This window comes from Podarcis cretensis (assembly GCF_951804945.1).
Source record: "Podarcis cretensis genome assembly, chromosome: 7".
Taxonomy (NCBI): domain Eukaryota; kingdom Metazoa; phylum Chordata; class Lepidosauria; order Squamata; family Lacertidae; genus Podarcis; species Podarcis cretensis.
The window spans coordinates 26823200-26850323 of NC_137176.1; the positions used below are offsets into that span (position 1 = coordinate 26823200).

A 27124-nucleotide genomic window follows, 5' to 3' on the forward strand; every position below is an offset into this window, starting at 1 on the left:
ACACCGCCTAACTCCGCCCCAGCAAAGTTCGGCGAAAGAGGAAGAAAAGCGCCAGGCGCGCTGCAGGCAGTGAGTGGCCCCTTTCGGGAGCAGGAGGGCGAAAGGAAAGAGAAGAAATCGAGAGGATCGCTCCCCGTGGGGCGCAGCGTACACTATCTGGGGATCTCTCCTGCTCGGGGAGAGGAGACGGTGGAGAGGGATCTGGTCCCTTCCCCGCTGTGCGTCGATCTTTTTGGAGCCGAGGAGGTGGTGCCCCCACTAGCGCGGGCTGGCCGCTTCCAGGTTCCCCCCTCGGCATCCCTGCAGAGAAAAAGACTCGCCCGGGTAGGTTTTCCTTAGGATCGAACTTGTGGGAAACTGCCTCCGGCCGCCTGCTTCCTTCCCGTTGCGCTCGAGGGAAGCGAGAGGGGGAAGGGGAGGCGCGCAGGAAAATGAAACTACGGTAAGTTTGTGCCTCTGTGAGGCGCGCGCGTAAACTTCATCCGGCAGCCTTTCTCAACCTGTGGGTCCCCAGATGTTGCTGAACTACAACTCCTATCACCCCTAGCTAGCAAGGCCAGAGCTCAGGGATGATGGGAGTTGTAGTCCAACAACATCTGGGGACCCACAGGTTGAGAACCTCTGCGCCCTGGTGAAGTCCAGGATTTCAAGAGGCTGCTCGCTGAATGAGGGCGGAGTGACTGATGGTGGTGGGAACTCCTTCCCATTATTAGTCACCACCCGGATCCTAAGCTAAGTGCTTCCCTTTGTGTGTTGTGTGGCTAGGAGTGCAGCTGGGTGCCTTCTTGGGTTTGGCTCAAAAGTTTTAACCAGCCCAATCTCGCTCTGCTTTTGCGGATGTGGAGTTGGAGAGGGGTTTGGGCATGAGGGAGATGAAATCCACTTACCAGAAGACTTAAAGGTAAAGGTACCCCTGCCCGTACGGGCCAGTCTTGACAGACTCTGGGGTTGGTGCGCCCATCTCACTCAAGAGGCTGGGGGCCAGCGCTGTCCGGAGACACTTCCGGGTCACGTGGCCAGCGTGACAAAGCTGCATCTGGCAAGCCAGCGCAGCACACGGAAACGCCGTTTACCTTCCCGCCAGTAAGCGGTCCCTATTTATCTACTTGCACCCGGGGGTGCTTTCGAACTGCTAGGTTGGCAGGCGCTGGGACCGAGCAGCGGGAGCGCACCCCGCCGCAGGGATTCGAACCGCCGACCTTCCAATTGGCAAGCCCTAGGCGCTGAGGCTTTTACCCACAGCGCCACCCGCGTCCCCCTAAGAAGACTTAGGCCCCTCCAAACTCGTATTTTGCTGCACTTAATAACATCTTTCTTCTTTGGCGATCACTCCTAGCCGAGTAAGATTGTCTTCCATAAACACGGTTTAACAATGAGTCCGTAAGTGACTGTGGAGGCCAATTCTGGATCCACACGTCCTTCCACAGTGGGGACATAGGTTTCCCGATGAGAGTTGATCACGGTGATGGTTTGCCAAGCCTGTCTTCCTCTTAGCACATTTCCCCCTTTCATCCTGAATTTGAGCATCTTCAAAACCCATGACACCTTTGGTAAAGGTTGTTCTTCAATTGGAGCGCTCGCAGGCCAGTGTTTCCAGTTGTCGGTGTTTATACTACATTTTTTGGATTTGCCTTGAGAGAGTCTTCAAACCTCTTTTGTTGACCACCAGCATTACACTTACCATTTTAAAGTTTGGAATAGAGTAGTTGCTTTGGAAGACGATCAGGCATCCACACAATACAACCAGTCCAATGAAGTTGATGTTGAAGAATCATTGCTTCAACACTGGTGATCTTTGCTTATTCCAGTACACTGGCGTTAGTTCGCCTGTCTTCCCAGGTGATATGTACATTTTTTCGAAGACACTGTTGATGGAATCTTTCAAGGAGTTGGAGATGGCATTTCTAAGTGGTCCATGTTTCACAAGCATACAGTAAGGTCGGTAGTAAACAAGCATTTGTAAACAAACATTTTGGTTTCCCTGGGAAAGTCCCGGTCCTCAAACACTCTGCCTTTGAATCTAGTTTTTTAAATACCTTTTTTTTTTTTAACCAAGGCATGTCAGTGGATAGGGGAGGAGGCGGCTGTGAAATGACTGATTCCTACAATTTCCATAATCCCAGAATTTCCTGACTGTTTTTCACCTTGCCCATCCTTGGCCGTCCTGTTCAGATGTGTGATAGTGGGCACTTATCTGAACCTAAGCATATCTGCCTGGGATCTGCCTTTAAATCACTTTACGGTTGTGTGGACAGATCCCACTGAGGTATCCTGGGTATCCTGTACTTAGCAGTCCTATTTTTGCATGTGTTCAACGTTAGGTCAGATGTAGGTGGATTCAGTTGGACACGATCCAGTCCAAGTGCCTGGCTGATTTCTAACACTGAGTGCAAGGTGGCAGATATGATTCTCTTCCTTCCCATTTTATCCTCACAGCCAATTCTGTGAGGTAGGTTAAGTTGAGACTGTGACCAGCCCAGGGTCACCCAGTGAGTTTCATGGCTGAGCAGGGATTTGAATCCTCGTCGCCCAGGTCCTAGCCCAACGCTCTAACCACTATGCAACACAGTCTCTCTTTTGAGAGGCATGCTGCTCCTGCATGCCCTTTCTGTTCTTCTCCAGAAGCCTTCCCCTATCCCACCGAAGATGAGGAATCTGAGTCCAGGACCATGACATCTCCTTGTGTTCTATTTGCTATAACAAAATTCTTTTTTCCCAAGCCTGATTTCAATACAGTGGTACCTTGGGTTAAGTACTTAATTCGTTCTGGAGGTCCGTTCTTAACCTGAAACTGTTCTTAACCTGAAACTGTTCTTAACCTGAAGCACCACTTTAGCTAATGGGGCCTCCTGCTGCCGCCATGCCGCTGGAGCACGATTTCTGTTCTCACCCTGAAGCAAAGTTCTTAACCTGAGGTACTATTTTTGGGTCAGCGGAGTCTGTAACCTGAAGCGTATGTAACCCGAGGTACCACTGTAGTAGGGAGGTGAGCTTGCAGGTGCCGGGGGAGGCCTCTGGGGGGTGCGAGTGCACCCAATGGGTACGAAGATGGTGACCCATATAAGGAAGATTCTTTATGTTTCTCAACTCTAAACTATTGTTGCTACTTCTTCTGTTGCTCAGGCTGCAATGTTGTACATTGTTGCCTGGGAGTAATTCCCATTGACTTTTGGCCTATATGCCCCCAAATGGCTCTGCAACAATAGTTGAGAAACATAAGAATCTGCCTTATATGTAGCAAGACCACTGGTCCATCCAGCCCTAACTGGCCAGGGAATCATAGAATTGTAGAGTTGGAAGCGACCCTGAGGGTCATCTAGTCCAACCCCCTGCAATGCAGAAATCTTTTGCCAAACGTGGGATTTGAACCCACAACCCTGAGATTAAGAGTCTCATGCTCTACTGACTGAGCTATCCTGATGGGTTGGGAAAACATGAGCTTTCCCCAACCCAACAGGGTAAAGAACATGCATACCCTGTGAGCTAAAAAGCAGCTAAAAAATACTGCAAATTAAAAGTAAAGGTAAAGGGACCCCTGACCATTAGGTCCAGTCGTGACCCACTCTGGGGTTGTGGCGCTCATCTCGCTTTATTGGCCGGCATGACTAAGCCACTTCTGGCGAACCAGAGCAGCGCACAGAAACGCCGTTTACCTTCCTTCCGGAGCAGTACCTGTTTATCTACTTGCACTTTGACGTGCTTTTGAACTGCTAGGTTGGCAGGAGCAGGGGCCGAGCAATGGGAGCTCACCCCGTCGCGGGGATTCGAACCGCCGACCTTCTGATCAGCAAGTCCTAGGCTCTGTGGTTTAACCCACAGCGCCACCCGAGTCCCTTAAATTAAAAGCAGAGTTGCCATATTTCAAAAAGTGAAAATCCGGACACAAAAGTTGCTGAGTTTGTTTGTTTGTTTGTTTGTTTGTTTAGAAAATCTCCACAAAAAGAAGTTTCTGAGCTATTTTTAAGAAAATTCACCCCTAAAACCTACACTTCTGACATAGGTTGCCTTACGCATTCTGCCCGAACGCTATTTCTGATGGACGAATCCCAGAAATATGGCAGCCCTAAAAGAAAACATTAAACAGTAATACATTAAAACAGCTAAGCGGCCAGAGAAAAATGGGAATTAAAACCATACCCATGAAACCCCAAACCCTCTTACTTCCCAAAGTAGCATTCAGCTGAAATGGGGACCAAATTCTTCATATTATGCTTAGCAACGTGTGTGTGTGTGTGTGTGTGTGTGTGTGTGTGTGTGTGTGAAGCCCATGACATCCCTCCAAAAGCCCCCCTCACAGAGCTCTACTTCCCAGCAACCTTTGAAAAAACCACAGTTCCCAGAATCCTTTGGGGGAAAATCATGTGCTTTAAATGTATGGTGTGTACACAGCCTCTGTGTGACTGGCACAGTGGTGCTGTTGGCAATGCCAACCTGTTAAGAATTATAACTTGCCAATAATTGTCCTAGATAGACCAGTGCCATTTATCCCTTGTTACCTTGAGGCTGATCCCCACCCCCAATTATTATTATTATTACAATTCAGCCATAGGAAGCAAGGTAGTAGTAGAGCAGACCCATTAAAATTAATGGCCTTAAATTAGGCATGACTAATGTAAGTCCATTGTTTTCAGTGGGTCTACTCTCAGTGAAATCTACTCCAACACCACTCGTTAGATCCTGTATATTTTTATTTATGTCTTAATTCCCTCATACAATACTGCTCAGCAACCTGGAACACTAATATGAAACTAGCATTTTAAAACACAGAAGTATACAAATGATTCATATTAATAATCAAGCTTAGCAGGAAGGAAGGAAGGAAGGAAGGAAGGAAGGAAGGAAGGAAGGAAGGAGGAAAGCAAGCTGATTTTGGCAATGATGCAGTCAATTATTTAAAGAGAGTTAATCACTATCTTTAAATGTTTAGATTATACTCTGGTATAAGGTTCCTACCAGAGTGGAATGACAGACTAAACTATTGGACTATGCAGAGATGGCAAAAATGACTGGGAAAATCAGAAACCAGGAGGATCAAAACTTCAACAAAAAATGGGGGAAATTTATATAATATTTGAATGACCACTGTAAACATTTGAACTCTTTGGCAGGTCTTAAATAACTCTTGTAATGTTACACAGACTTTGGGTACAATGGAGGACTGAAAAATTAGGAGGATTTATAGAATGCAGTGAAAAAAATTAACTAAAGAACCCACAGAGTGGAGGAGGGAAGTCTAGAGATTTGGAAGAATCTTGTGTAATTTTTATTATTTGTGATTTTGAGTGTGAATGAATTTGTAAAATGAAAAAAATATGTTTAGTTTATATAACATAGAAAAAATATTTAAAAGCCTAGGAACACAGAAGACATTTGTCTGCCATTAAGGTGGGTGACGACCTGGCCTCTTAAAGGAGACAATTTCTCAAAGGGGAAGCCACCATTAAAAATGCCCTCCCCTTGTAGACACGTTCCATTTTTCAGAACATAGACTCTCAAGAGAAGGTTCTTCACAGATTTTCCCTACTACTTTACAAGATGTCAGACCAAAAGCACTTACCTGAGAGTAAGCCACCTTGAACACACTGGGATTGTTTTCTCACTAAACGTGCATAGGATTGCGCTCTTACTGTCACCTTCGTGCTGTCCTTGGGTCTTTGGTAGGTCTCCACAGCTTTCTTTGTGGCCTTTTGGCCATCGTGTCCTGTAGCAGTGGAAATACAGACCGCACAATGCCTTCTCTTCTGTTTTCACATTGTAGGCCCTGGGATTTCTCTCTACGAATAGCTGGAGCGCCCCACGAGCCGCAAACATGTCCTTGGATGACATTCAGATGAATTCGGAGGACTTTTTGCAAAAAGAGCAGCTGGATGCCGGCGGATTTGGAATGGTTTCACTGTGTTACCACAAGAGGCATGGACTTGTGGTGCTGAAAACGGTGTACACAGGGCCTCAGCGCACAGAGTAAGTCGGTCAGAGGGAGATCCTTTGCAGACAAGAGAGAGCAGTGTAGAGCTACCTACCACTGAGCTCCTGCCAGTTTCTTTTCTTTTTTAAATTAGTTTTATTAAATATTTTGTTGTTGCTTAGTCGTTTAGTCGTGTCCCACTCTTTGTGGCCCCATGGACCAGAGCACGCCAGGCACTCCTGTCTTCCACTGCCTTCCGCAGTTTGGTCAAACTCATGCTGGTAGCTTTGAAAACACTCTCCAACCATCTCGTCCTCTGTCGTCTCCTTCTCCTTGTGCCCTCCATCTTTCCCAATATCAGGGTCTTTTCCAGGGAGGGTTCTCTTCTCATGAGGTGGCCAAAGTATTGGAGCCTCAGCTTCAGGATCTGTCCTTCCAGTGAGCACTCGGGGCTGGTTTCCTTAAGAATGGATAGGTTATTAAATATTACAAGGTAAATAGAAAAGGAAAATCAAAACAAAATCCATACATAACAATATAAACACAATCGTCTACATATTTACCAGATGCAGACTAAAGAAGAAAATAGACAAAAAGATAAAAGAAAAGAAAAAAAGAAAGGGGAAAAAAATAAAAAAATACTTTCCATAATCAGTAATACCAAATTTATACTTTAAACATTACATTATAAAAATCCTAGTTAAAATATTATAAAAGACTTCCACCACATTCACCGCACGTCTCTTAATTTCTAGTTCACCTTTACATCTGTTCTTCAGTCACTTCCTTTCCTTAAGTTCTTTCATAGTCCATCAAATCTTTATATTCTTCACAAGGTTAGTCTAAGCACAACCAAACTTTCATATTTGAGCCCTGCTTGTGTAAATATTCATTTAGACAATTCCATTGTCTCTGTACCATAATTTTGGATTTGTGCCTTGTTAAGTCCGGCTCCTACCAGTTTCTGATTGGATAGGCTCCTCCCTCAACTTTTCCAGGGTTTTGCTGGCCTAGAGATCTGTGTGGCGAGAACAAAAGACTAGCCCGGCTAGATCAAACCAAATGACCATTATCACCAGTCAGATGCTTGTGGGAAGTCTACAGGCAGCTCACAAAGGCAATGGCCGTCTCCCGCTCTTATTTCCCAGCTTCAACAATTAAAGCTTCCTTTAGGCCAGCCTTTCTCAACCTGTGAGTCCCCAGATGTTGTTGGACTACAACTCCCATCACCCCTAGCTAGCAAGGCCAGAGCTCAGGGATGATGGGAGTTGTAGTCCAACAACATCTGGGGACCCACAGGTTGAGAACCGCTGCTTTAGGCTCACATCACCCATCCCCAGAGAAGGGCTGCCTTCTAGTTAGCCTAGATGGCGCCTCTGCTCCAGATCTGATTGGAAACTCGACAGATCAGAGCTATAGCTCAGTCGGTAGAGCATGAGACTGTTAATCTCAGGGTTGTGGGTTCAAGTCCCCCATTGGGCAAAAGATTCCCGCATTGCAAGGGGTTGTACTAGATGACCCTTGGTTCATAGAATCATAGAGTTGGAAGGGATCCTGGGGATCATCTAGTGCATCTAGTGTTCCTTATGGGGATCGAACCTGCAGCCTTGGTGTTATCCGCTCTAACCAGCTGAGCTATCCAGCTTGCATTCTATGAAATCATTCTCTGTAGGACTCCTTGCTATAGCAATGGTCCTTATCTGATGGTGGCTGTAGCAGCACACTGGGCAGCTGGGTGTGAGGGAGGCTGCCGTTTCCCACAATGCCTTGGGGCAACCCATTGATGGGGCATTGTGGGAAATTAGAATAGTGTCTTCAGCAGACCCAACTGCCCGACACAAATGCCAGTGGCGGATTAAAAAGGGGCCCCGGGCCAGGCATCAGTGTGGGTCCTGGCAGTTGCCCAAGCATGCTACTCGGCGCTGGGCCTGACTAGATTATGTGTCATTAGATCATTCGGCCACTCCTGGTGTGACAGCTTAGCAGACCTACCTGCCATTTTGCCACCTTGCCCACTCTAAAAGAAAACCACCTGTGTGTTAAGAGTTGAAGTGTGTCTCCAATTTTACTTCATATTTTTAAAATGCATTATCCCGCTGTTATAAATTTGGGAAGCACTAGCCTGCAGTTCCCAGCCAGAACGCTATGCAAATGACTGAATGAATAATTAGTCATAACGATGCTAACTAATCACCACTCAGACACAAGGCAGGATTTCACCCATCAAGGCAGTTGCCATTTCAATCGCAGATTATGCTGCAGATTGAGCTATGCAGGTTTGGCTCATCATTTTGGAGAGTTCCAAGTGAAGAAGTTGACATTTCTGCCTGTCACCTTGAAATGTCTTACCGGAAGCTTTAGTCTGTAGCTCTACTCCCTTCTTGGCAGTCATGCACACTTGTAATCCCATAGTACCTGTTTCCTCCCTAGATGTAACACGTCCCTTCTTGAAGAAGGCAAGATTATGCTCAGACTAAACCATGACCGTGTGGTGAAGCTACTAGGCATCATTTTGGAAGATGGCAACTACTCCCTGGTGATGGAATACGTACGCAAAGGAAACCTGATGTCCGTACTAAAGGCAGTGAGTAGAGATTGATACACTGGGAAGAAGCCAGGCGGTAATTTTTGAGATTGTACCACAACCTCGGGAAATGGTATTCAAACGTTGTCGGTCATCTTGGGTCTGTTTCCATCAACATCTTTTTTGTCCATTCCAGTGAAAATGTTTTCATCATTGGTTTGGACCTGGATCAGGTCTAAGACGTGCTAATAGTGAATGTTAGGGACACACTAGCACTGGGTTCTGAAGCTCATAAATGTGAGTGTTTGCTCTGTATGGGGGGATCATGATTTCTGCACCAGCGAACCTCCTGTTCATAATTTGCACTGCAAAATGGAGCAGTCTTGCATTGCTCCCGAGATCCAGATTTCCAAAGTATTGGGAAGGTTTGGGCCAGATAGTAATAAGCTTATATAATATGTTTAAGCTTCTGTCTGGCAGTGGGTTAGTGCCAATCCCTATTGCCACCTAGAATCTGCGCATCATAATGATGAGTAGTTGGTTATCTGTTAATATTTCTCATCAGCAGATAGATCCCATCCTGATTTTCTAAAATGTGCATCTCCAGATCTGCTGAATTGCAACTGGATTCTAGCCTCAGTGATGAGGATCCTTGTTGCTTATTTGAAAAGCAAGTATAATTGGAAGGCACCCTAATTCGGTATGCTTTATTCAAACTCCTTTAGCAACCATGATTCGTAAGACTTAATATCTATTCCTGATGGATGTTCATTCAACAGAGGACTGAATAAGTCAGTGCTCTTTTTAAAGATTTTTGCTGGTATTCAATTATGTTTAACCCCGAGTATACCCACTGAAATTAATGAGCATGGCTAAGTTCAGTCCATTAATTTTGATAGGTCTATCATGAGTAAAACTTAATTTAATACCACTGCCTTTCTTTTTTAAAAAAGGCAGTTTCTTGATCATGGCAGGTATAACTCAGTATATATACTAATATTCTGCTGTTTTTGCTTTATTGCAGACCTCTATTCCTTTGTCCGTGAAAGGGTGCTTCATCCTAGAGATCATTGAAGGAATGCTTTACTTAACAGAACAGGGCTTAGTTCACAAGGACCTAAAACCAGAAAATATCCTTGTAGACGAGGACTTTCATATTAAGGTACCATTAGCACACAATTCCTGGATGGGTGACATGTCAGTCTTAGGGCTAAACCAGATGTGGGCATGATTTATAGCAAACCTGCCTGTTTGGCAAACCATGGTTTTGTGTGACTGCAAATGTGCTGGCTCCCAGGGAGATTACAGCCACTTTGCTTCTCTCCTGGTCCTTGTAGTTCAGTGTAATGTGGCAACTAAGGCAAGGTATGGCTTTGCATGTTGTCTGAACCCAGGATTGTTGTTCTGCTCTCTCTTCCTTAACCAGGATCTGCAGCCAAGGTTTGTAAAGTGTGTGCAATCTCCTCCAGAAGCCAGGATGTTTGCACGGTTGCAGTAAGCTGAGAAGGCTTTTGCCTGCTATGCACATGTGGATGAGAAGGAAAACACACAGTTTCCCAGTGTTTTGCATCCCCTTCCTGGTATGAACTTTAAGAAGGTGACTGGGAGCGGCAGCTGAGGCCATATAATACCGGTCTTGAAAGACCTACACTGGCTCCCAGTACGTTTCCGAGCACAATTCAAAGTGTTGGTGTTGACCTTTAAAGCCCTAAACAGCCTCGGCCCAGTAGACCTGAAGGAGCGTCTCCACCCCCATCGTTCTGCCCGGACGCTGAGGTCCAGCGCCGAGGGCCTTCTGGCGGTTCCCTCACTACGTGAAGCCAAGTTACAGGGAACCAGGCAGAGGGCCTTCTCGGTAGTGGCACCTGCCCTGTGGAACACCCTCCCACTAGATGTCAAAGAGAAAAATAACTACCAAACTTTAGAAGACATCTGAAGGCAGCCCTGTTTAGGGAAGCTTTTAATGTTTAATAGGTTATTGTATTTTAGTGTTCTGTTGGAAGCCACCCAGAGTGGCTGGGGAAACCCAGCCAGATGGGCGGGGTATAAATAATAATAATAATAATAATAATGTTGTTGTTGTTGTTGTTATTTAGACAAACTGAAATGGGGTTAGAGAAAGGCAACAAAGCATTAAGAAAAACAAGTCCTATGTGGAATGGTTTGAAAGAACTGGGCATGTTTAGCCTGGAAAAGAGAAGACAGAGTGTGGGGACATCATAGGCAAATGTGTGTTCTCTGCTGCAGACTGAGGTTGATTTAGTGGGCTTAAGATACAGGCAAGTAAATTTTGGTTGAGCGTTAAGTCAAACTTCTTGAACAGCTGTGACAATGGAACCAATGACCTAGAGGGGTGGTGGGCTCTCCCTTTAAGTAGAGGGTGGATAGTCCATCTATAGTGAATGTTCTAGCTCTGGATTTCCTGTGCCAAGCAGGAAGTTGGAGAAGACGGCCTGCGAGGGTCTCATCAGCTGTGTGCTGGTGTGATCTCAGTTGGACCTTGCTGCCATAACGGTTCTCCATCCTTTCCTGCAGATAGCAGACCTTGGCGTGGCCCGCTTCAAAAGCTGGAGCAGGCTGACCAAAGAGGAGAGCATCCGGAAGATGAAAATCAACTGCAGCTCAAAGAGCAATGCTGGCACCCTTTTTTACATGGCCCCAGAACACTTGGCATCAGTTAACACCACGCCTGTGGAAAAATCAGATGTGTACAGCTTTGGCATAGTATTATGGGCCATCTTTGCCAACAAAGAACCCTATGAGAGTAAGTGTTTGTGATCAAATTACTCTGCTTGCTGAAGTGTTTTTAGCTGCATACGGTTACAGTGGTACCTCGGGTTAAGTACTTAATTCGTTCTGGAGGTCTGTTCTTAACCTGAAATTGTTCTTAACCTGAGGTACCACTTTAGCTAATGGGGCCTCCTGCTGCCGCCAGAGCACGATTTCTGTTCTTATCCTGAAGCAAAGTTCTTAACCTGAGGTAATATTTCTGGGTTAGTGGAGTCTGTAACCTGAAGCGTATGTAACCTGAAGCGTATGTAACCCAAGGTACCACTGTATTTTTTTTATTATTAATAAAACCTGTTCAATTCCTCTCTCCCCCACCAGATGCTATGACTGACGCGCAAATATACTTCTGCATCATGAATGGGGACAGGCCTCTCATAGAGGAGATTGAAGAAAGTTGCCCAGGAGAGATCATTACGCTAATGAAACAATCTTGGAGTCAAAAGCCGGAGGAACGGCCAACTTTTGCAGGTAGTGAGAGGGCATTTTTGCTGAAGTGGGTCCGGCATTATTTGAGTGCAAGAGGAAGGCAGCCTTAAGGTCATGCGGAATATTCCGGATGTTTAGTTTTTTGCTGGGTCTACAGGTGCAGTGGGATGAGGAACAGCAAAGAGGTAACACTGCACTCCTTATAGGTGCCAAATCTGTGGGGAAGTATGTGAGGACGGGGCTGAGCCCCACCCAATCTGTACGTTGAAATTTTGCACCCCCTAACAATTTTGCACCCGGGGCAACCACCGCTGTGCCCTCCTGCCATGCTATGCCACTGCCATGTCACTTCTTACTTGCCTTTATAAAAGCAGCATAAGAACAGTCTCGTCTGTTTTTCATTGAGACCGCTTTGGGGGTTTTTCTTTTACTAATTGACTAATCCTTTACTACAGAAATCAATTTGACGTACAAGCCATTTTATCAGCAGAACTTTGAAAAGGATGTTGAAGATGACTTGAGAAAGTTAAAAGTAAGTTTTTCAAACATTTATGGCTGAAAAAAGGAAAGGGGGTGAGAATCACTGGTAGAAATTGTAGGGGAACAGAGTCCAGCTATTAGGTAGGAGAAATTTCCTGAAAGTAAGAGCTGTCACACAGCTGAGCAATCTCCTTCACTGGAAGCATTGATGCAGAGAATGTCAGGGACGCTGTCGCTGCATCTGCATTGTAGATCCTGCAATAAGCAGAGGGGTGTACTAAATGACTTCCTCAGTCCCTTCCAATTCTATCCCTAAAAGCATACAAAATCATAAGAAGAACCCACTCCATCAACCCAGTGGTCCAGAATCCTATTCTCAGCAGTGGAACACCCTCTCACCAGATGTCAAGGAGATAAATAGCCATACAACTTTTAGAAGACATATGAAGACAGTCCTGTATAGGGAATATTTTAAAGGTTTGATGTTTTATTATCTCTTTATATCTGTTGGAAGCCATCCAGAGTCCCTGTGGCAACCCAGTCAGATGGGCAGGGTATAATAATAATAATAATAATAATAATAATAATAATAATAATAATGGTAAAGGACCCCTGACAGTTAAGTCCAGTCGCGAATGACTCTGGGGTTGCTGCGCTCAACTTGCTTTACTGGCCTAGGGACCCGGCGTTTGTCTGCAGACATTTTTTCTGGGTCATGTGGCCAGCATGACTTAGCCACTTCTGGCAAAACCAGAGCAGCGCACAGAAACGCCGCTTACCTTCCCGCCAGAGCGGTACCTACCGTATTTTTCGTCCTATAGGACGCACCGTCCCATAAGGCGCATCTAGTTTTTTGGGGGGGAAATAAAGGGGGGGAAATTATTTTTCCCCCAGGCGCGGGGCTGGGGCGGGGGAGGCCCGAGCTTCCCCCGCCCCAGCCCCCAAACAGGCAGCTCTCTGCAAGCCGTGGGAGCCCAACGCTGGCTCCCGCTGCTTGCAGAGAGGTCCGCGAAGCCTGGACATGCTGAGCTCAGCGTGCGCAGGCTTCTGCATGCAGGCAACTCTCCGCAAGCAGCGGGAGCACTCCCGCTGCTTGCGGAGAGGTCCGCGAAGCCTGCAGAGCGAGAGAGGTCGGTGCGCACCGACCCCTCTCGCTCTCCAGGCTTCAGCGAAAGCCTGCATTCGCCCCATAGGATGCACACACATTTCCCCTTCATTTTTGGAGGGGGAAAAGTGCGTCCTGTAGGGCGAAAAATACGGTATTTATCTACTTGCACTTTGACGTGCTTTTGAACTGCTAGGTAGACAGAGGCTGGGACCGAACAACGGGAGCTCACCCCGTTGCGGGGATCCAAACCACCGACCTTCTGATCAGCAAGCCCTAGGCTCAGTGGTTTAGACCACAGCACCACCCGCGAACCTGTAATAATAATAATGTTGCCCAAATGCCTGTGTCAGGCTTCAGGGATCTGATCCCCCTCCCTCACGGCAGGCCTCCAGTAATGAAAATACAAGAAGCTCTTACCAAGGTATTTTATTCAATAGTCACAGAGAGAGATGCAGGATGCTGTCTCTAGGATAATGGTGTTGCTCTCAGTAATCTCCTCCCCCCTTTTACTCTCAGTCGTCAGCAGCTCCACCCCTTTATACGGTGGCTGTGTGAGGACCTTTGTCTATTCGCTTTCTGTTCTCCCACTTTAACAGCCCTCCTTGTTCTAGGAGAAGGGGGGTGGGTTGGGAATGCTTTCTAATGATAATGTGTCAACCAGCTGTCCTGACTCTTCTGCTCCTCCTTCCTCTCCTTCCATTATCTCCCAGCTTTGTCCTTCTTCTGTCTCAGAGTCATGACCTCCTGCAAACCACCGTTGTAAGTCTATACTGCCCTCCTCTTCTCGGGAAGGTTCAGAAGAATGGGGGGTGGCCTTCACCATTCCTCTTCAGTCCAATCCCTGACAGCCTGTGAGAAACATTACTGTCTCCAGATGTGGAGACACTGCATAGTCATCATGGCTATAGCCTTGCCCTCCATGACTTTGTCCACTCCTCTTTTAAAGTCATCCAAACTGGTGGCCATCGTTGCCTCCTGTGGAAGTGGGTTCCATGCTTGAACTATACATTGCTTGAAGAATTACTTTTATCTGCCATGGCTATTTCAACGTTCAGCTTCATTGGGTGTCCACAAATTCTAGTGTTAGGAGAGAAGCAGTAGTGGGGCAGCTCCCTCGGTCTCTCTCTGACATTCTCACATTAACCGGAGTGTCTGAAATGGGAAAGCCTACATGTGTAAACCTCTAGACATGTAGGTTTCCCTCTGCAACAGGGTTCCTGACATCCTTAGTCCTACAGTCTAGCAGGATTTTCCTTGATGGGCACCCTAAGCAACATTCCCCTAGAGGTTCCAGGTTCTTCCAGTGATTCAATCAGGTATTTAGTTGCTCTTGTTCTCTGCGACAGGAAAAGTACCCTGAGCCAACGGAACTTGTAAAAAGGATGCAGTCTCTCCAAGTGGATGCTTTGGCAGAACCACCAAGCAATGGCCGGACGGGTAATTCATTTCAGTTGCTTAAGAGTTCATCCTTTTGCATCCCACATTTGGGGCAACAGCTGCACATTTCTTTATGATAACAAGGACACCCATTAAAAACACACACACACAATCCAAGCCAAAGTACAGCGCAGATCACCGTTTCAGTGCTGATTAGGGCCAGTGCAGATTAAAGTTTCAGTTTCTACTTCGTAAATAAATCATATCAGAGCTGGAGATTTTGTCTGGACTCTGGTTTATGACTCAAATCAGAGTATGTTTATATTTTATGATAGCGTCACAGAAGTGATGAAGTCAGTTTGGGGTGGAAAATTCATCATCCCCTCTGTTTCTCATTTTTTGGGCAAGGGAGGCCCACACAGACAAACAGACAGTGCCTGGTGAAATCCCATAGCGTGGAAGCAGCAGGGGCTGAGCAGGATTTCCACAATAACAAGAAGCCAAGAACCATTCACACTTCCAAAAGCCATTATTATTGCCGTCTATATTCAGAGTCTATAGCTACCAAAAGGCTCTTGACCTTTGGGTATTAGGCTGTAACGCACAGCCTGAGGTGTAGCAGCCGCCAAAGGAAACCTGCCAGCAGGTCTCAGGGTGGATCAATACCAAAGGCCCCTTTGGGCCATCCTGTTGGGTTGGCATAAGAACAAAGACCACACCTACTTTTTACTTTGAGGGATTTCTGCTTGCCGGAAAGATGAGGTAGAATAGCAACCTCTTCTCTTCCTGTTAATACTGGAAGTGGTTTTTTTAAAATGTTTGCTGGCGGTTATTTATGCTGATTACTTGTTCAACCTGAGCTTCTGAATAGTCAGAATAAAGCAGGGCTGGGTGGTACCTGGTTTTCAGCATCGCAATACACTGATATATCACATTGACATTTTAGTGTATTTTTGGTCTTTGTTGGAAGCCGCCCAGAGTGGCTGGGGAAACCCAGCCAGATGGGCGGGGTACAAATAATAAATTGTTGTTGTTGTTGTTGTTGTTGTTGTTGTTGTCTGAAGTAAGGATGGAGCTATGTACAGGCATTAACTACCTTCACGGTTTTTCCTGCATCATGATTTTTGCATAGCGCGCAAGCACACACACATCCTGATTGTGATATATTGCCAGGTCTAAAATTATGAAACCAACATCATGATATGGACTTCAAACCAGTTTGGGACAATATATCGATACACTGCTCAGCCTAGAATAGGGTGGTGGTGTGAACACACTTAATTCTTCTAATTGGGGGGAGTTATTTAGTACTCCTTTGTCCTTCTAGGCTTCTACCCCCCGCCCCCAAGTGTGTTGAGTGGAAGTTTAGTGAGAGCACTTTCTATAATCTTCTGGTTTTGGAAGGCTTCCTTCTACTTCTCTCTGGTTGTGCTTTTGAAGTATGATACCTTCCCTTACCGTTTGCTGGGCCATGGGAAGTGGCAGGTGATGCTAGAACTTCGTGCCAGAGCACAGTGGTGCAGCAATACAGCAGTTTATGGCACCTCCCCGATAACAGCAAGTTAGGCTGACTGTATAAGACAATTTTTTGTGGAAGAGGACCAATATTTGTTTTATTAAAGCATAGCAACCCAGTGAGCTTCTCATGCTTACAGCACAATTCAGTGCAAATCTACTCAGAAGTAAGTCCCATTGAGTTCATTGGGATCCAAGGTGAGAGTGTAGGATAGGTCAGGGAAAGCTGTGACCCTCCTTATGCTACTGGACTGATGGGAATTGTAGTCCAACAGTATTTGGAGACCCATAGGCCTGGATAGTCCCTGGATGCAGCCTTGATCTCACAGCAGTAGTCTCACCAAGCTGCTAGAACAGGGGTAGGCAACCTAAGGCCCGGGGGTCAGATGTGGCCCAATCGCCTTCTCAATCCGGCCCGCGGACGGTCTGGGAATCAGTGTGTTTTTACATGAGTAGAATGTGTCCTTTTATTTAAAATGCATCTCTGGGTTATTTGTGGGGCACAGGAATTCATTCATTCCCCCTCCCCCCAAAAAATCTGGTCCAACCCCAAAGGTCTAAGGGACAGTGGACAGGCCCCCTGCTGAAAAAGTTTGCTGACCCCTGTCTTAGAGATTAGGGCTGCAATTCTAGCCCCACTTACCTGGGAGTAAGTCCCTTTGAACCCAATGGGGCTTACTCTGAGTAGACAAGTTTTAGGATTGCACTGTCAGCACCCCTGTAGAACACCTGTACAGTTATGGCACATCTCTCTGGAAGGCCAGCTCTTCGTTCAGAAAGTGGGTGGGGAAAACCTTTATATTACCATACTTTTGATGCTTGGCATCCGTGTGTGTGTGTGTGTGTGTGTGTTTGTGTGTGTCACTGCAGCAGCATTCAGAGTCACTACTAGCTGTATGTATTTTATTTTATTTATTTTTCATTTTTTTTTCTTCAAAAGGTCTGAGGGACAGTGGACCGGCCCTCTGCTGGAAAAGTTTGCTGTCCCCTGTGCTAGAACATTGCAATGAAATCTCTGCAAAACGATCAGTCCTCTTAGACCTCTCCCTTTCTTCCCTTCAGATCTGCCTGGCTCCCTACACAGCTCTCCGTCTCCTGCGGCCAGCAACACCGTAGACGAAGCCATGTTTGCGGCTTGCCCGGTGAATGAACCTGTGGAGAGCTGCGAAACGTCCCTGGATCCTCCGGTGACCTTGGAGCAGAAACTGCAGGACGAGCTGAACTACCACGTGCATGGCAGCAGGATGGACAAGGCGGAAGGCCGTTCTGTGTCGTACAGCGCCGAAATACTGGAGCAGGAGAGGAGGAGGAAGGTGTCTCACGACCCGTATGCAAAGGCGACTGCTGCCCGCCCGATGCAGGATTCGCACCTGAGGCCTGAAAAGGTTGAGCCTGGCGCCCGCCATAGCAACACCACTGTGGACCCATACAGTCGTCAGTGGAAACCACCGCTGACCAGAGCTACTCTGGAAAGGGAAAATAATAGCCTGCTGAATCCAGTTAGGCACTATGGGCCCGGACCTGCAAATCTCAGAGCATCTCTAAGCCCAGAAGATCTCTATGGATCAGCCAATCCCTTTAGCTTCAATAAACCTCCCGTACCTGAATCTGGTGTGGATCGTCAATCTAACCCATTCAGACCTTACTATTTTGGCAAAAGCTTCAGTACAGAAACTGGTAAGTGAACTGATTGAGGGTCTTCTTCTTGTTCCTTCAGGGAGAGAAGAGCACACATGCCTAAGACCAGCAGTAAAATGGCTCTTCTTCACTACCTTCTATGAATAAAAGCTGTCCCATTTTTTTATGAGCCAGTCTTTCATCCCATCCTACTAACCCTGGGCAGCTAAAATGTAATAGCAATTCAAAATCTGGTGAGCTTTAAGGTTACTATGCATATTTATATTTATGCCTTTTATTAAATTTTCATCCTGCCCTCCCTTCAAGGAGCTTGCGGCAAACAGTTCTCCCCACTCTCATACCATTTCATTTCACAACCTTCTGAGGTTGGCTGAAATGAATATTTGTCTGAGGTCGCCCAATGAGCAGCACTGACTGGGGGGCTTTGTGGAATGGAATCACTTTTGTCCAGGCATCTGAATTGCGAAATACTGTTTGTGGTGCAGTTTCTACAGAGAGCATTAGCGTAGCTGATTCGTTCATTGTGCTGTATTTTATTTGTATTGTTTTCTTAGGATTGTCGTGTTTCATTACCAATGTTGTAAGCTGTGCTCCGTTTTGGAGGAAGGTGGGATATCCATCTATACATAAGGGATACTCCAGCACCCTAAATATTGGGTTGTGGCCCTTTCGTGCCATTGTACTAAAAGGGCTTTTGATCCGGTGGAATCACCTCAGAAGACGAGGTGATTGCCCAGCAATCCCCAGTGTGCTTTGGAAACCTGTTCTGGAGCAGTTTTGTTTGTTTGTTTGTAATTAGATCTCTTAACCTGCCCTTCAACAATAATCCTGTGGGTTACAACAATAAAATATGCAATTATAAAACAAATAAAAGCATTAGAATCATAAAACAAACGCAAGCAAGCGTTTTGAAGGAGAATCGGCAAAAACTCCCTTGACTTCTCTCTTTGTCGGCATTTGCCTCCTCTAGTGTAAGAGCACTAGGAGTGCTGGTTGGAATATCATTCTGTACTGCACTGGCTGTGGGCTGAATAGAAATTGGTAACTTAATTATATTGATCAATTGCATCAATATGCTACCTTTTGGGCAAGGCGCCTCAGGCGGTTTATTAACAAGTGGTGCCAAACATCCTGAGGAGCTGATGGTGCTAGCTCCCTTGCCTAGTGTCTTCCCTCAGGGTACACACATCCCAAGGAGCTCCAGGAAAGGTGGGTTTTGGTTGGTCCCAACTCTGCAGGAACTTTCTGGCTCATCAGCATTGTGGGCTGCAAATGTGGCTCTCTGACAGTCAGCAAGTACAGCACTGGAAGCTTAGACTGTCTATCTGGGAGGACTTCATTCTGTCAGAAGTCAGTGTGGTCTTCTGAAAAGTACTGGGGCTTGATGTCCTCACCTCTCCCTTCTGGCAGCTTCTGCTCTCCCAAGACCACCACTTTCTGTTGTGAAATATCCACCTGTTGAAATTCCCTCATCTGCATTAATGATGCAGGAGCTCTGTTGCACCTGAGTAGGTTTTTGCACTGTCAAGAGTCCAGTTTACCTGAAGGAGCATCTCCACCCCCATCGTTCTGCCCAGACACTGAGGTCCAGCACCGATGGCCGTCTGGCAGTTCCCTCGCTGTGAGAAGCCAAGTTACAGGGAAACAGGCAGAGGGCCTTCTCTTTTTTTAAAAAAATAATTTTTATTAATTTTCCAACATAAGTTTGTACAAAATTTAACATCCAATTCTCACCAACTGCTTCTTTTGGACTTCCATCAGCATGTCTGACAATTCTCCGTATTATCACATTTTCTCACATTTCTCAGTTTAATATTGCACTATATCATTATTTACCTTATCATATTATTTATACAATATTTCTACCGTTACTTCTCACAAAGCTTCTTGAAAACTTACAAACGTTAACTGTTCATCACATATATGTTTGATATATTCTGTAAATTTATTCCAGTCCTCAGTGAATCTCTCATCTCGCCTGTTCCGAATCCTCCCTGTTAATTTGTCCAATTCTGCATATTCCATCAATTTCATTCTCCATTCTTCGATTGTGGGCATTTCTTCTTGTTTCCATTTCTGGGCCATCAAAATTCTAGCTGCTGTTACCAGGCAGAGGGCCTTCTCAGTAGTGGCACCCGCCCTGTGGAACGCCCTCCCACCAAGATGTCAAAGAGAAAAACAACTACCAGACTTTTAGAAGACATCTGAAGGCAGCCCTGTTTAGGGAAGCTTTCAATGTTTAATAGACTATTGTATTTTAAGATCTTGTTGGAAGCCACGCAGAGTGGCTGGGGAAACACAGCCAGATGGGCGGGGTATAAATAATATATTATTATTATTATTATTATTATTATTATTATTATTATATGTTTCAAGAGCAGTGGTGCGGTTTTGACACAATTTGCATACCTCTTTAGATCCAGAGGAATCGACCTCTTTTATGAAGACGAACTTCGCCCATACACCTATACACAAACAGAATTCAGGTAAAAAAACTCTAGTTATTTCTTGATATGAGCAGTATGATCTCAACATGAGTGGCATGAGCGGTCCGGACTCTTTAAGGCTATAATACCATTTGGTAGCTCTAAAGCAGAAGTAGGGAAGCTCCAATCCATGGGCCCGTCTTGGCCTACATGGCCATTTCCCTCCAATCATATCCACCTGTCCATCAGCTTATGTCACACGTGAAATGAACTGATCGACCAGGGTGGGTGGGATCCAGTTCTGCCTTGGCTGAGTGTGCCTATTCCCAGCAGCCAAATTTGTAGCATTTAACCCCGCTTTCCCATGGTTTATTTGGCACACTAGTTGGATTTTTGGAGGGGTCCAAGGTGCAAACAGCATAGACTATGTTAGGTTGCAGAACTGGCCCCTTGCAATCTGCTCCTTCCACAAGGAGAGAGTTTGAGATTCCCTTTTGTGGTGCTGTTCCCTTTCAAAATGAAAAAAAAAACCCAGAGTTTTGGAGCTCCAGAAACAGCCGCTTGCTTGATCTCAACAAGATACAGTCACATTCACTGAACGAAGTCTCAAAATGCATTATCTATTTGACTCAAAATACTTAATTCTTGCAACATTTTTGAAACACTGTTTATATAGAACAGTGATGTCCAACCGATCGACCGCAATTGACAGAGTAGATCTCCTGGAGATCGTGGGAAACTTTTAGTCCCTGCGAATAAAAAAACAGTTGAATGAATGTCTCGGGCCCCCGCTGTGTACGTTCGATTGTGTTGGCATTTACTGCAAGCGATTTATGGCATTCACCCCCAAAAAGCTGAACAACTCTGGACTCTCCTCCGAAAAAAAGCCAGATCACTGCCAGTTTGTTTAAACTCGGAGTAGATCGCAGTCTCTTGAGAGCTGGAAGTGCCTGATATAGAAGAGCCAACATGTTTTCTCTTTGGGGAGTTTGTTGTCTCGTCCTACTGATCTGACTGACACAAGCTTTCAAAGGTTTGCTATGATTTTAACTCTTATCAAAGAACTATTGGAGCAGCCTGGCTTGCTCAGTTGGTTAGAGCACGGTGCTGATAATGGCAGGTCACAGATTCGATTTCTGTATGGGACAGCTGCATTTCCCTGCATTGCAGGGGGTTGGACTAGATGATCCTCAGAGCCCCTTCCAACTCTACAATTCTATCATTCCATGATTAACTATACCAGACACCAACCTGAGAAATAAACCTGGTTGTGTAAATATGCCCTTGTAACATAAATTCTAAGAGCAGGAACCATTCTTTCCTTGATGTGAAACTACCCAACATATAAGTGCAGCGTTCAAATAATGCATTTTTGCCATTTTACTATTTCCATCGTAAAATCAACATGTGTCAACGCACTGGTCAGTAATTTATCCCCCTGCACTGTCCCTGTGCTCATTTTGCTTGTGTGTAGTTTTATACTTCCTTTATTAAACTGGTGTTTTTTAAAAAATTGTCTTACATACAGGAGAACCTGCAAGCTACAATATATATAATAGTAGTGCAATTCAGATAGGCTCTCACAACTTCTTAACCATTAAACAAAAACCTCAACAGATATGTACTATGCCGGAAAATACTTATTATAATCCTGCAGATTACCAGAAACTGTTTGGTAAGTACTGAAGTTAAAACTTTTTTCTTCCTTAAAGAAATAGTTCTTGCTTTCAAAGCCATACATTTTCCTTTGAAACTCTGTTCAGGATATGTACAGTGGTACCTCGTGTTACAAACGCTTCAGGTTACATACGCTTCAGGTTACAGACTCTGTTAACCCAAAAACCGTGCTTTAGGTTAAGAACTTTGCTTCAGGATGAGAACAGAAATCGTGCTCCGGCAGCACGGCAGCAGCAGGAGGCCCCATTAGCTAAAGTGGTGCTTCAGGTTAAGAACAGTTTCAGGTTCAGTACGGACCTCCAGAACGAATTAAGTACTTAACCTGAAGTACCACTGTAGTTAGGATTGAATAGAACTGAAAACATCTACCAAGGAAAGATACAACATGCTCAAACTGAGGTCCAGCTCCGAGGGCCTTCTGGCAGTTCCCTCCTTGCAAGAAGTGAGCTTACAGGGAACCAAGCAGAGGGCCTTCTCTGTAGTGGCTCCTGCCCTGTGGAACGCTCTCCTTTCCAATATCAAACAGTTAAACAACTACATGACTTTTCATAGAAATCTAAAAGGAGCCCTGTTTTGGGAAGTTTTTAATGTTTGATGTTTCCCCCCTCCCTTTCTTTCCTCTGTATATTGTTGGAAGCCACCCAGAGTGGCTGGGGTATAAGAAATAAATTAGTAGTAGTAGTAGTAAAAAAAATATTAATCTGTCGAAACAGAGGTGCTAGTGATCTCCACAAAACACGGACTTTGCAGTCAGATTTTGGGATTCTGACCCTGAAGATTCTGGTCTTCTAGCTTGTATCCCTTAGTAGTAGTACAGTGGTACCTCGGTTTAAGAACAGTCCTGTTTACAAAAGATTCGGTTTATGAACTCCGCAAAACCGGAAGTAGTGTCCCAGTTTGCGAACTTTGCCTTGGTCTAAGAACGGAATCCGAATGGTGGAAGGGCATTGGCGGTGGGAGGCCTCATCAGGGAAAGCGCGCCTTGGTTTAAGAACGGTTTCGGTTTAAGAACGGACTTCCGGAACAGATTAAGTGCGTAAACCGAGGTACCACTGTAGTACTAATAGTACTGTTATTAATACTACTGCTGCTACTAGTAGTAACAAAAATATTAATCTGTAGAAACAGAGATGTTCGTGATCTCCACAAAACACGGACTTTGCAGTCAGATTTCGGGATTCTGACCCTGAAGATTCTGGTCTTCTAGCTTGGATCCCTTAATGCCACTGCTGGCAAGTAGCTGCCTCTTAGGTTGTGATGCACAGTGATGCTATTGTTGCTGCATGCTAGAGCTTCTCTTCCTTTCCTTCTCTCTCCCCCACCCCACACTTTCATAAATAAGTGCCCCACTTCAGTAGGAAAAAACTATTTTCCCCAGTTGTTTGTGTGTGTTTTTAAAGTGTAGCAAATCATGGGTTTCCAGTATGACTTTGCTAACCTATTGCTAATTAGTGAGAGCTAGCATGGTGTGGTGAAGTGGACACAGTGTTGGGGTGGATCGAATCCTGGATGCCTGGATTCAAATGCCTGCTCAGCCATGAAAATGGGCAAAGTCAAGCTTAGCCTACCTCACAAGGTCGTTGTGAGAACACCATGATTACTCCATGTGGGCCACCCGGCGCTTCTCAGAGGCAGGGAAGGATAAAGGTAAAGGTAAAGGGACCCCTGACCATTAGGTCCAGTTGTGGCCGACTCTGGGGTTGCGGCACTCATCTCGCTTTATTAGCCGAGGGAGCTGGCGTACAGCTTCTGGGTCATGTGGCCAGCAGGACTAAGCTACTTCTGGCGAACCAGAGCAGCACACGGAAACGCTGTTTACCTTCCTGCCGAAGCGGTACCTGCTTATCTACTTGCACTTTGACGTGCTTTCGAACTGCTAGGTTGGCAGGAGCAGGGACTGAGCAACAGGCACTCACCCCATCACGGGGATTTGAACCGCCAACCTTCTGATTGGTTGAACCCACAGCGCCACCCATGTACAAACATGGTAAACAATAAATTAGGTATGTTCACACACACACACACACATTCATTAAAAACACATAGGGGGAGGGGGGCTTCTGTGCACCAGAGCTTGCCCTGCTCTCTGAAATACCCACACCCCACCAGTCTAGAACAAGAGGGGGAGCTGGGTGGAGGCAACTGGGAAGGGCCCACAATTTTGAGGGGCCTTCTCTAAGATATGAGCATAGACAGGATTTATGTTGGGGGGGGGGAGATACCCACCTGTCATCATCCTCTGTGAAATTGCTCAACCACAGTTGTTTAAAATTCCTTTCTTTGACCCCAAGTGCTCAGAAAAATCTGGCAAAATCTACAATTTCTACGTTTAGTTTTTTTATTTATTTACTTGGCTTATGGGCAGCAGCTGCCCCTTATCTACACCCATGCTCTGAGTCAGCCCCCCCCAGCAGAGGCAAAGGGGGGGGGGTCCTTTGGTAAAGATTATTGAATTGGGTCCTCCATTTCTCATTTGTCCTGGGCCTGTTACCAGCTTTGCACAGCTCTGCTAGTCACTCACAGTACATTGCATATCAATATACATATCTGCCTACTCAGGGCTCAGTTAAAGTAATCTGCTGAAATTGTCTTCCAGTTTATCTCTCATGACTTGGATTACTTGTACAGTGGTACCTCGGTTGTCGAATGTAATCTGTTCCGGAAGACCGTTCGACTTCTGAAACATTCAACAACCAAGGCGCAATGGGCAGTCGGCAAATTCCATTGAGAAAAATGGAGAAACACGCCTCAAAAGCCATTCGGCTTCTGAGGCACGTTCAAAAATGGAAGCATTCACTTCTGGGTTTTCGGCATTCGGGTTCTGAATTGTTCAGCTTCCAAGATGTTCAAAAACTGAGGTTCCACTGTACCTTTAAGTATTTAGGCCCCTTTATGAATTCATTAAGGGACACAGGTGGCGCTGTGGGTTAAACCACAGAGCCTAGGACTTGCCAATCAAAAGGTTGGTGGTTCGAATCCCGCAAAGGTAAGCTCGGTCCCTGCTCCTGCCAACCTAGCAGTTCGAAAGCACGTCAAAGTGCAAGTAGATAAATAGGTACCACTCCGGCAGGAAGGTAAACGGCATTTCCGTGCACTGCTCTGGTTCGCCAGAAGCGGCTTAGTCATCCTGGCCACATGACCCAGAAGCTGTACTCTGGCTCCCTCAGCCAGTAAGGCAAGATGAGCGCCGCAACCCCAGAGTCAGTCACAACTGGACCTAATGGTCAGGGGTCCCTTTACCTCTACCTATGAATTCATTACACAAAAAGGGGTGCCGTGAGTACAAGAGGGAGCAGTAAAATACCTAGTGGCTTCCGCCACAACATTGCATGAATTCCCTGCAACCCCCTTTGATGTTGATACATAAAGTACAGACATCTGCAAGTGGAAAGTCTTCTGCACAAAAGACTGTGAGGCTTCCATGGGATCAGGAATACTGTACCACTGTGGTTTATGATCCCATGGAAGTCTACACAGGTGGGCTGCTAAAAGGGGGGGGCAGAAAAGTAACTCTGCACATGCTTTGTGACCTTGCAATGCAGTCTTGTGGCATTTTCAGACAATTCTGACTAGCTCAGAATTCACACTCAAATGGAGGTTCCATGGTGAATATATTGACATAGGGATGCGGTTGGCACTGTGGTCTGAACCACTGAGCCTCTTGGGCTTTCTGACTGGAAGGTCGGCAGTTCGAATCCCCATGACTACGTTGCTCTGTCCCAGCTCCTCCCAACCTAGCAGTACGAAAGCATACCAGCACAAGTAGATAAATAGGTACCATTGCGGTGGGAAGGTAAACGGTGTTTCCGTGCGCTCTAGTTTCCGTCACGGTGTTCTGTTGTGCCAGAAGCGGTTTAGTCCTGCTGGCCACAACCTGGAAAGCTGTCTGTGGACAAACGCCGGCTCCCTCAGCCTGAAAGCGAGATGAGTGCTGCAACCCCATAGTCACCTTTGACTAGGCTTAATCGTCCAGGGGTCCTTTACTTTATATATATATATATATATATATATATATATATATATATATATATATATATATTGGCATGCACTCAGAGCCCTGCATTCACTGTTAGCAGTAGGGTTGGCCTGCCTGCCTCCTCGCACCCATGTTTCTCATGCAAGATGGAGTTTGTCAGGATCTTCCTATTGTCTCCAAGAACAAAAGAAACAGTGTTCCTGATATGAATTTGGAGAACTGCTAAACAGATGATATAATGAAATTCAGTTAGAGGGGATTATGTTGGTTTCTGCTCTCTTCACTGTGCAGCGAAGTGCTTGTCACGAGACAGGTGTTTACATTCCACAGTCTGTGCTGTTGGGTTTTCCCACGGGAAAGGAGACTGGATGTGACGTACACTGGTTTCCTGTTTTTCACTGTTCTCACAGTGTTCTCTCCGTGCTTTAGAGGAGAAAGGATGCTTTCTCTGCTCCGGCAGAGGCAAGATGTTTTTCTGTAATCTACCAGCTTTGAAGTGTAAATAAAGTAATATAGAGTATGTGGCACGTACTCCTCATCATTCCGCTGTGCTTGGGACACTGCAATATCAACAGATTCAAGGAAGTCAGTTATCAATGTAATGAAATTAGGATTTGGAAGTGATAGTTCTTTTTTATGTGTTTTTCTTTGTTTTTGTGCATTGTAGTGTTTTTCTTTTCTCTTGTTTCTTTTTATGTGATAAGTGTGAAAACCAATAAAAAAAATTTAAAGAAAAGAAATGGTGTTTGGTCGCCAAAGCACTAAAGAATCATTTTTCTTTTGTCGCCACCAGAGAACACTGCTCTCGTTTCAGAAGTGCAACTGAACCTCGTGAGAGAAAATATGGGGAAGAAGTGGAAACCCACGGCGCGGCAGCTGGGCTTCAGCGACCCTGACCTGGAGGAAATTGACCATGACTATGAGCGGGATGGCTTAAAGGAAAAAGTTTATCAAATGTTTCAGAGGTGGCTGATGAAGGAAGGGAGCAAAGGAGCGACAGTGGGAAAGCTGGCCAGAGCTCTCTTTGCTAGCCAGAGGATAGATCTCCTTGCCAAAATAAAGCAGGAGTCAGAAATGAGTAACAAATGAGAGTTATAAACCAGCATAAACTACTTTGCAGGGGAAAGTATGGACATTTTGCTTTACAGTATCTTGATTGCCATTATGAATGCTCTGGTGCTGCTTGTATAGAATTTGCCGTCAAATGAATGTATTTGTATAATTTTAATTAAAAAAAACCCAATATAAATGGATGCAAGACTGCTCTAGCTTTATTGTAAAT

At 45.6% G+C, this 27124-nt stretch overlaps 1 protein-coding gene and 1 long non-coding RNA gene across 2 annotated transcripts in view; both read left to right on the forward strand.

The window, feature by feature from the left end:
* RIPK1 (receptor interacting serine/threonine kinase 1) lies at nucleotides 1-27095 on the forward strand. Its single transcript, XM_079984997.1, has 12 exons — nucleotides 1-324; nucleotides 5759-5961; nucleotides 8336-8489; nucleotides 9454-9591; nucleotides 10965-11193; nucleotides 11538-11687; nucleotides 12101-12177; nucleotides 14580-14670; nucleotides 17188-17802; nucleotides 20181-20249; nucleotides 21718-21864; nucleotides 26636-27095. The coding sequence occupies exons 2-12, from the start codon at nucleotides 5810-5812 to the stop codon at nucleotides 26929-26931; spliced, it is 2118 nt and encodes a 705-aa protein (XP_079841123.1). The 5' UTR covers nucleotides 1-324; nucleotides 5759-5809; the 3' UTR covers nucleotides 26932-27095.
* Nucleotides 1-27124, forward strand: part of LOC307221017 — a 108520-nt gene that overhangs the window by 31928 nt on the left and 49468 nt on the right. The gene's annotated exons all lie outside the window — the stretch shown is intronic.

Coding starts and splice junctions, on each gene's coding strand:
- RIPK1 (XM_079984997.1), top strand. CDS start 5,810: ATGTCCTTGGATGACATTCAGATGAATTCGGAGGACTTTTTGCAAAAA. Junction 11,194..11,537: donor CAACAAAGAACCCTATGAGA/GTAAGTGTTTGT, acceptor CTCCCCCACCAG/ATGCTATGACTGACGCGCAA. Junction 21,865..26,635: donor AGATTACCAGAAACTGTTTG/GTAAGTACTGAA, acceptor TGTCGCCACCAG/AGAACACTGCTCTCGTTTCA.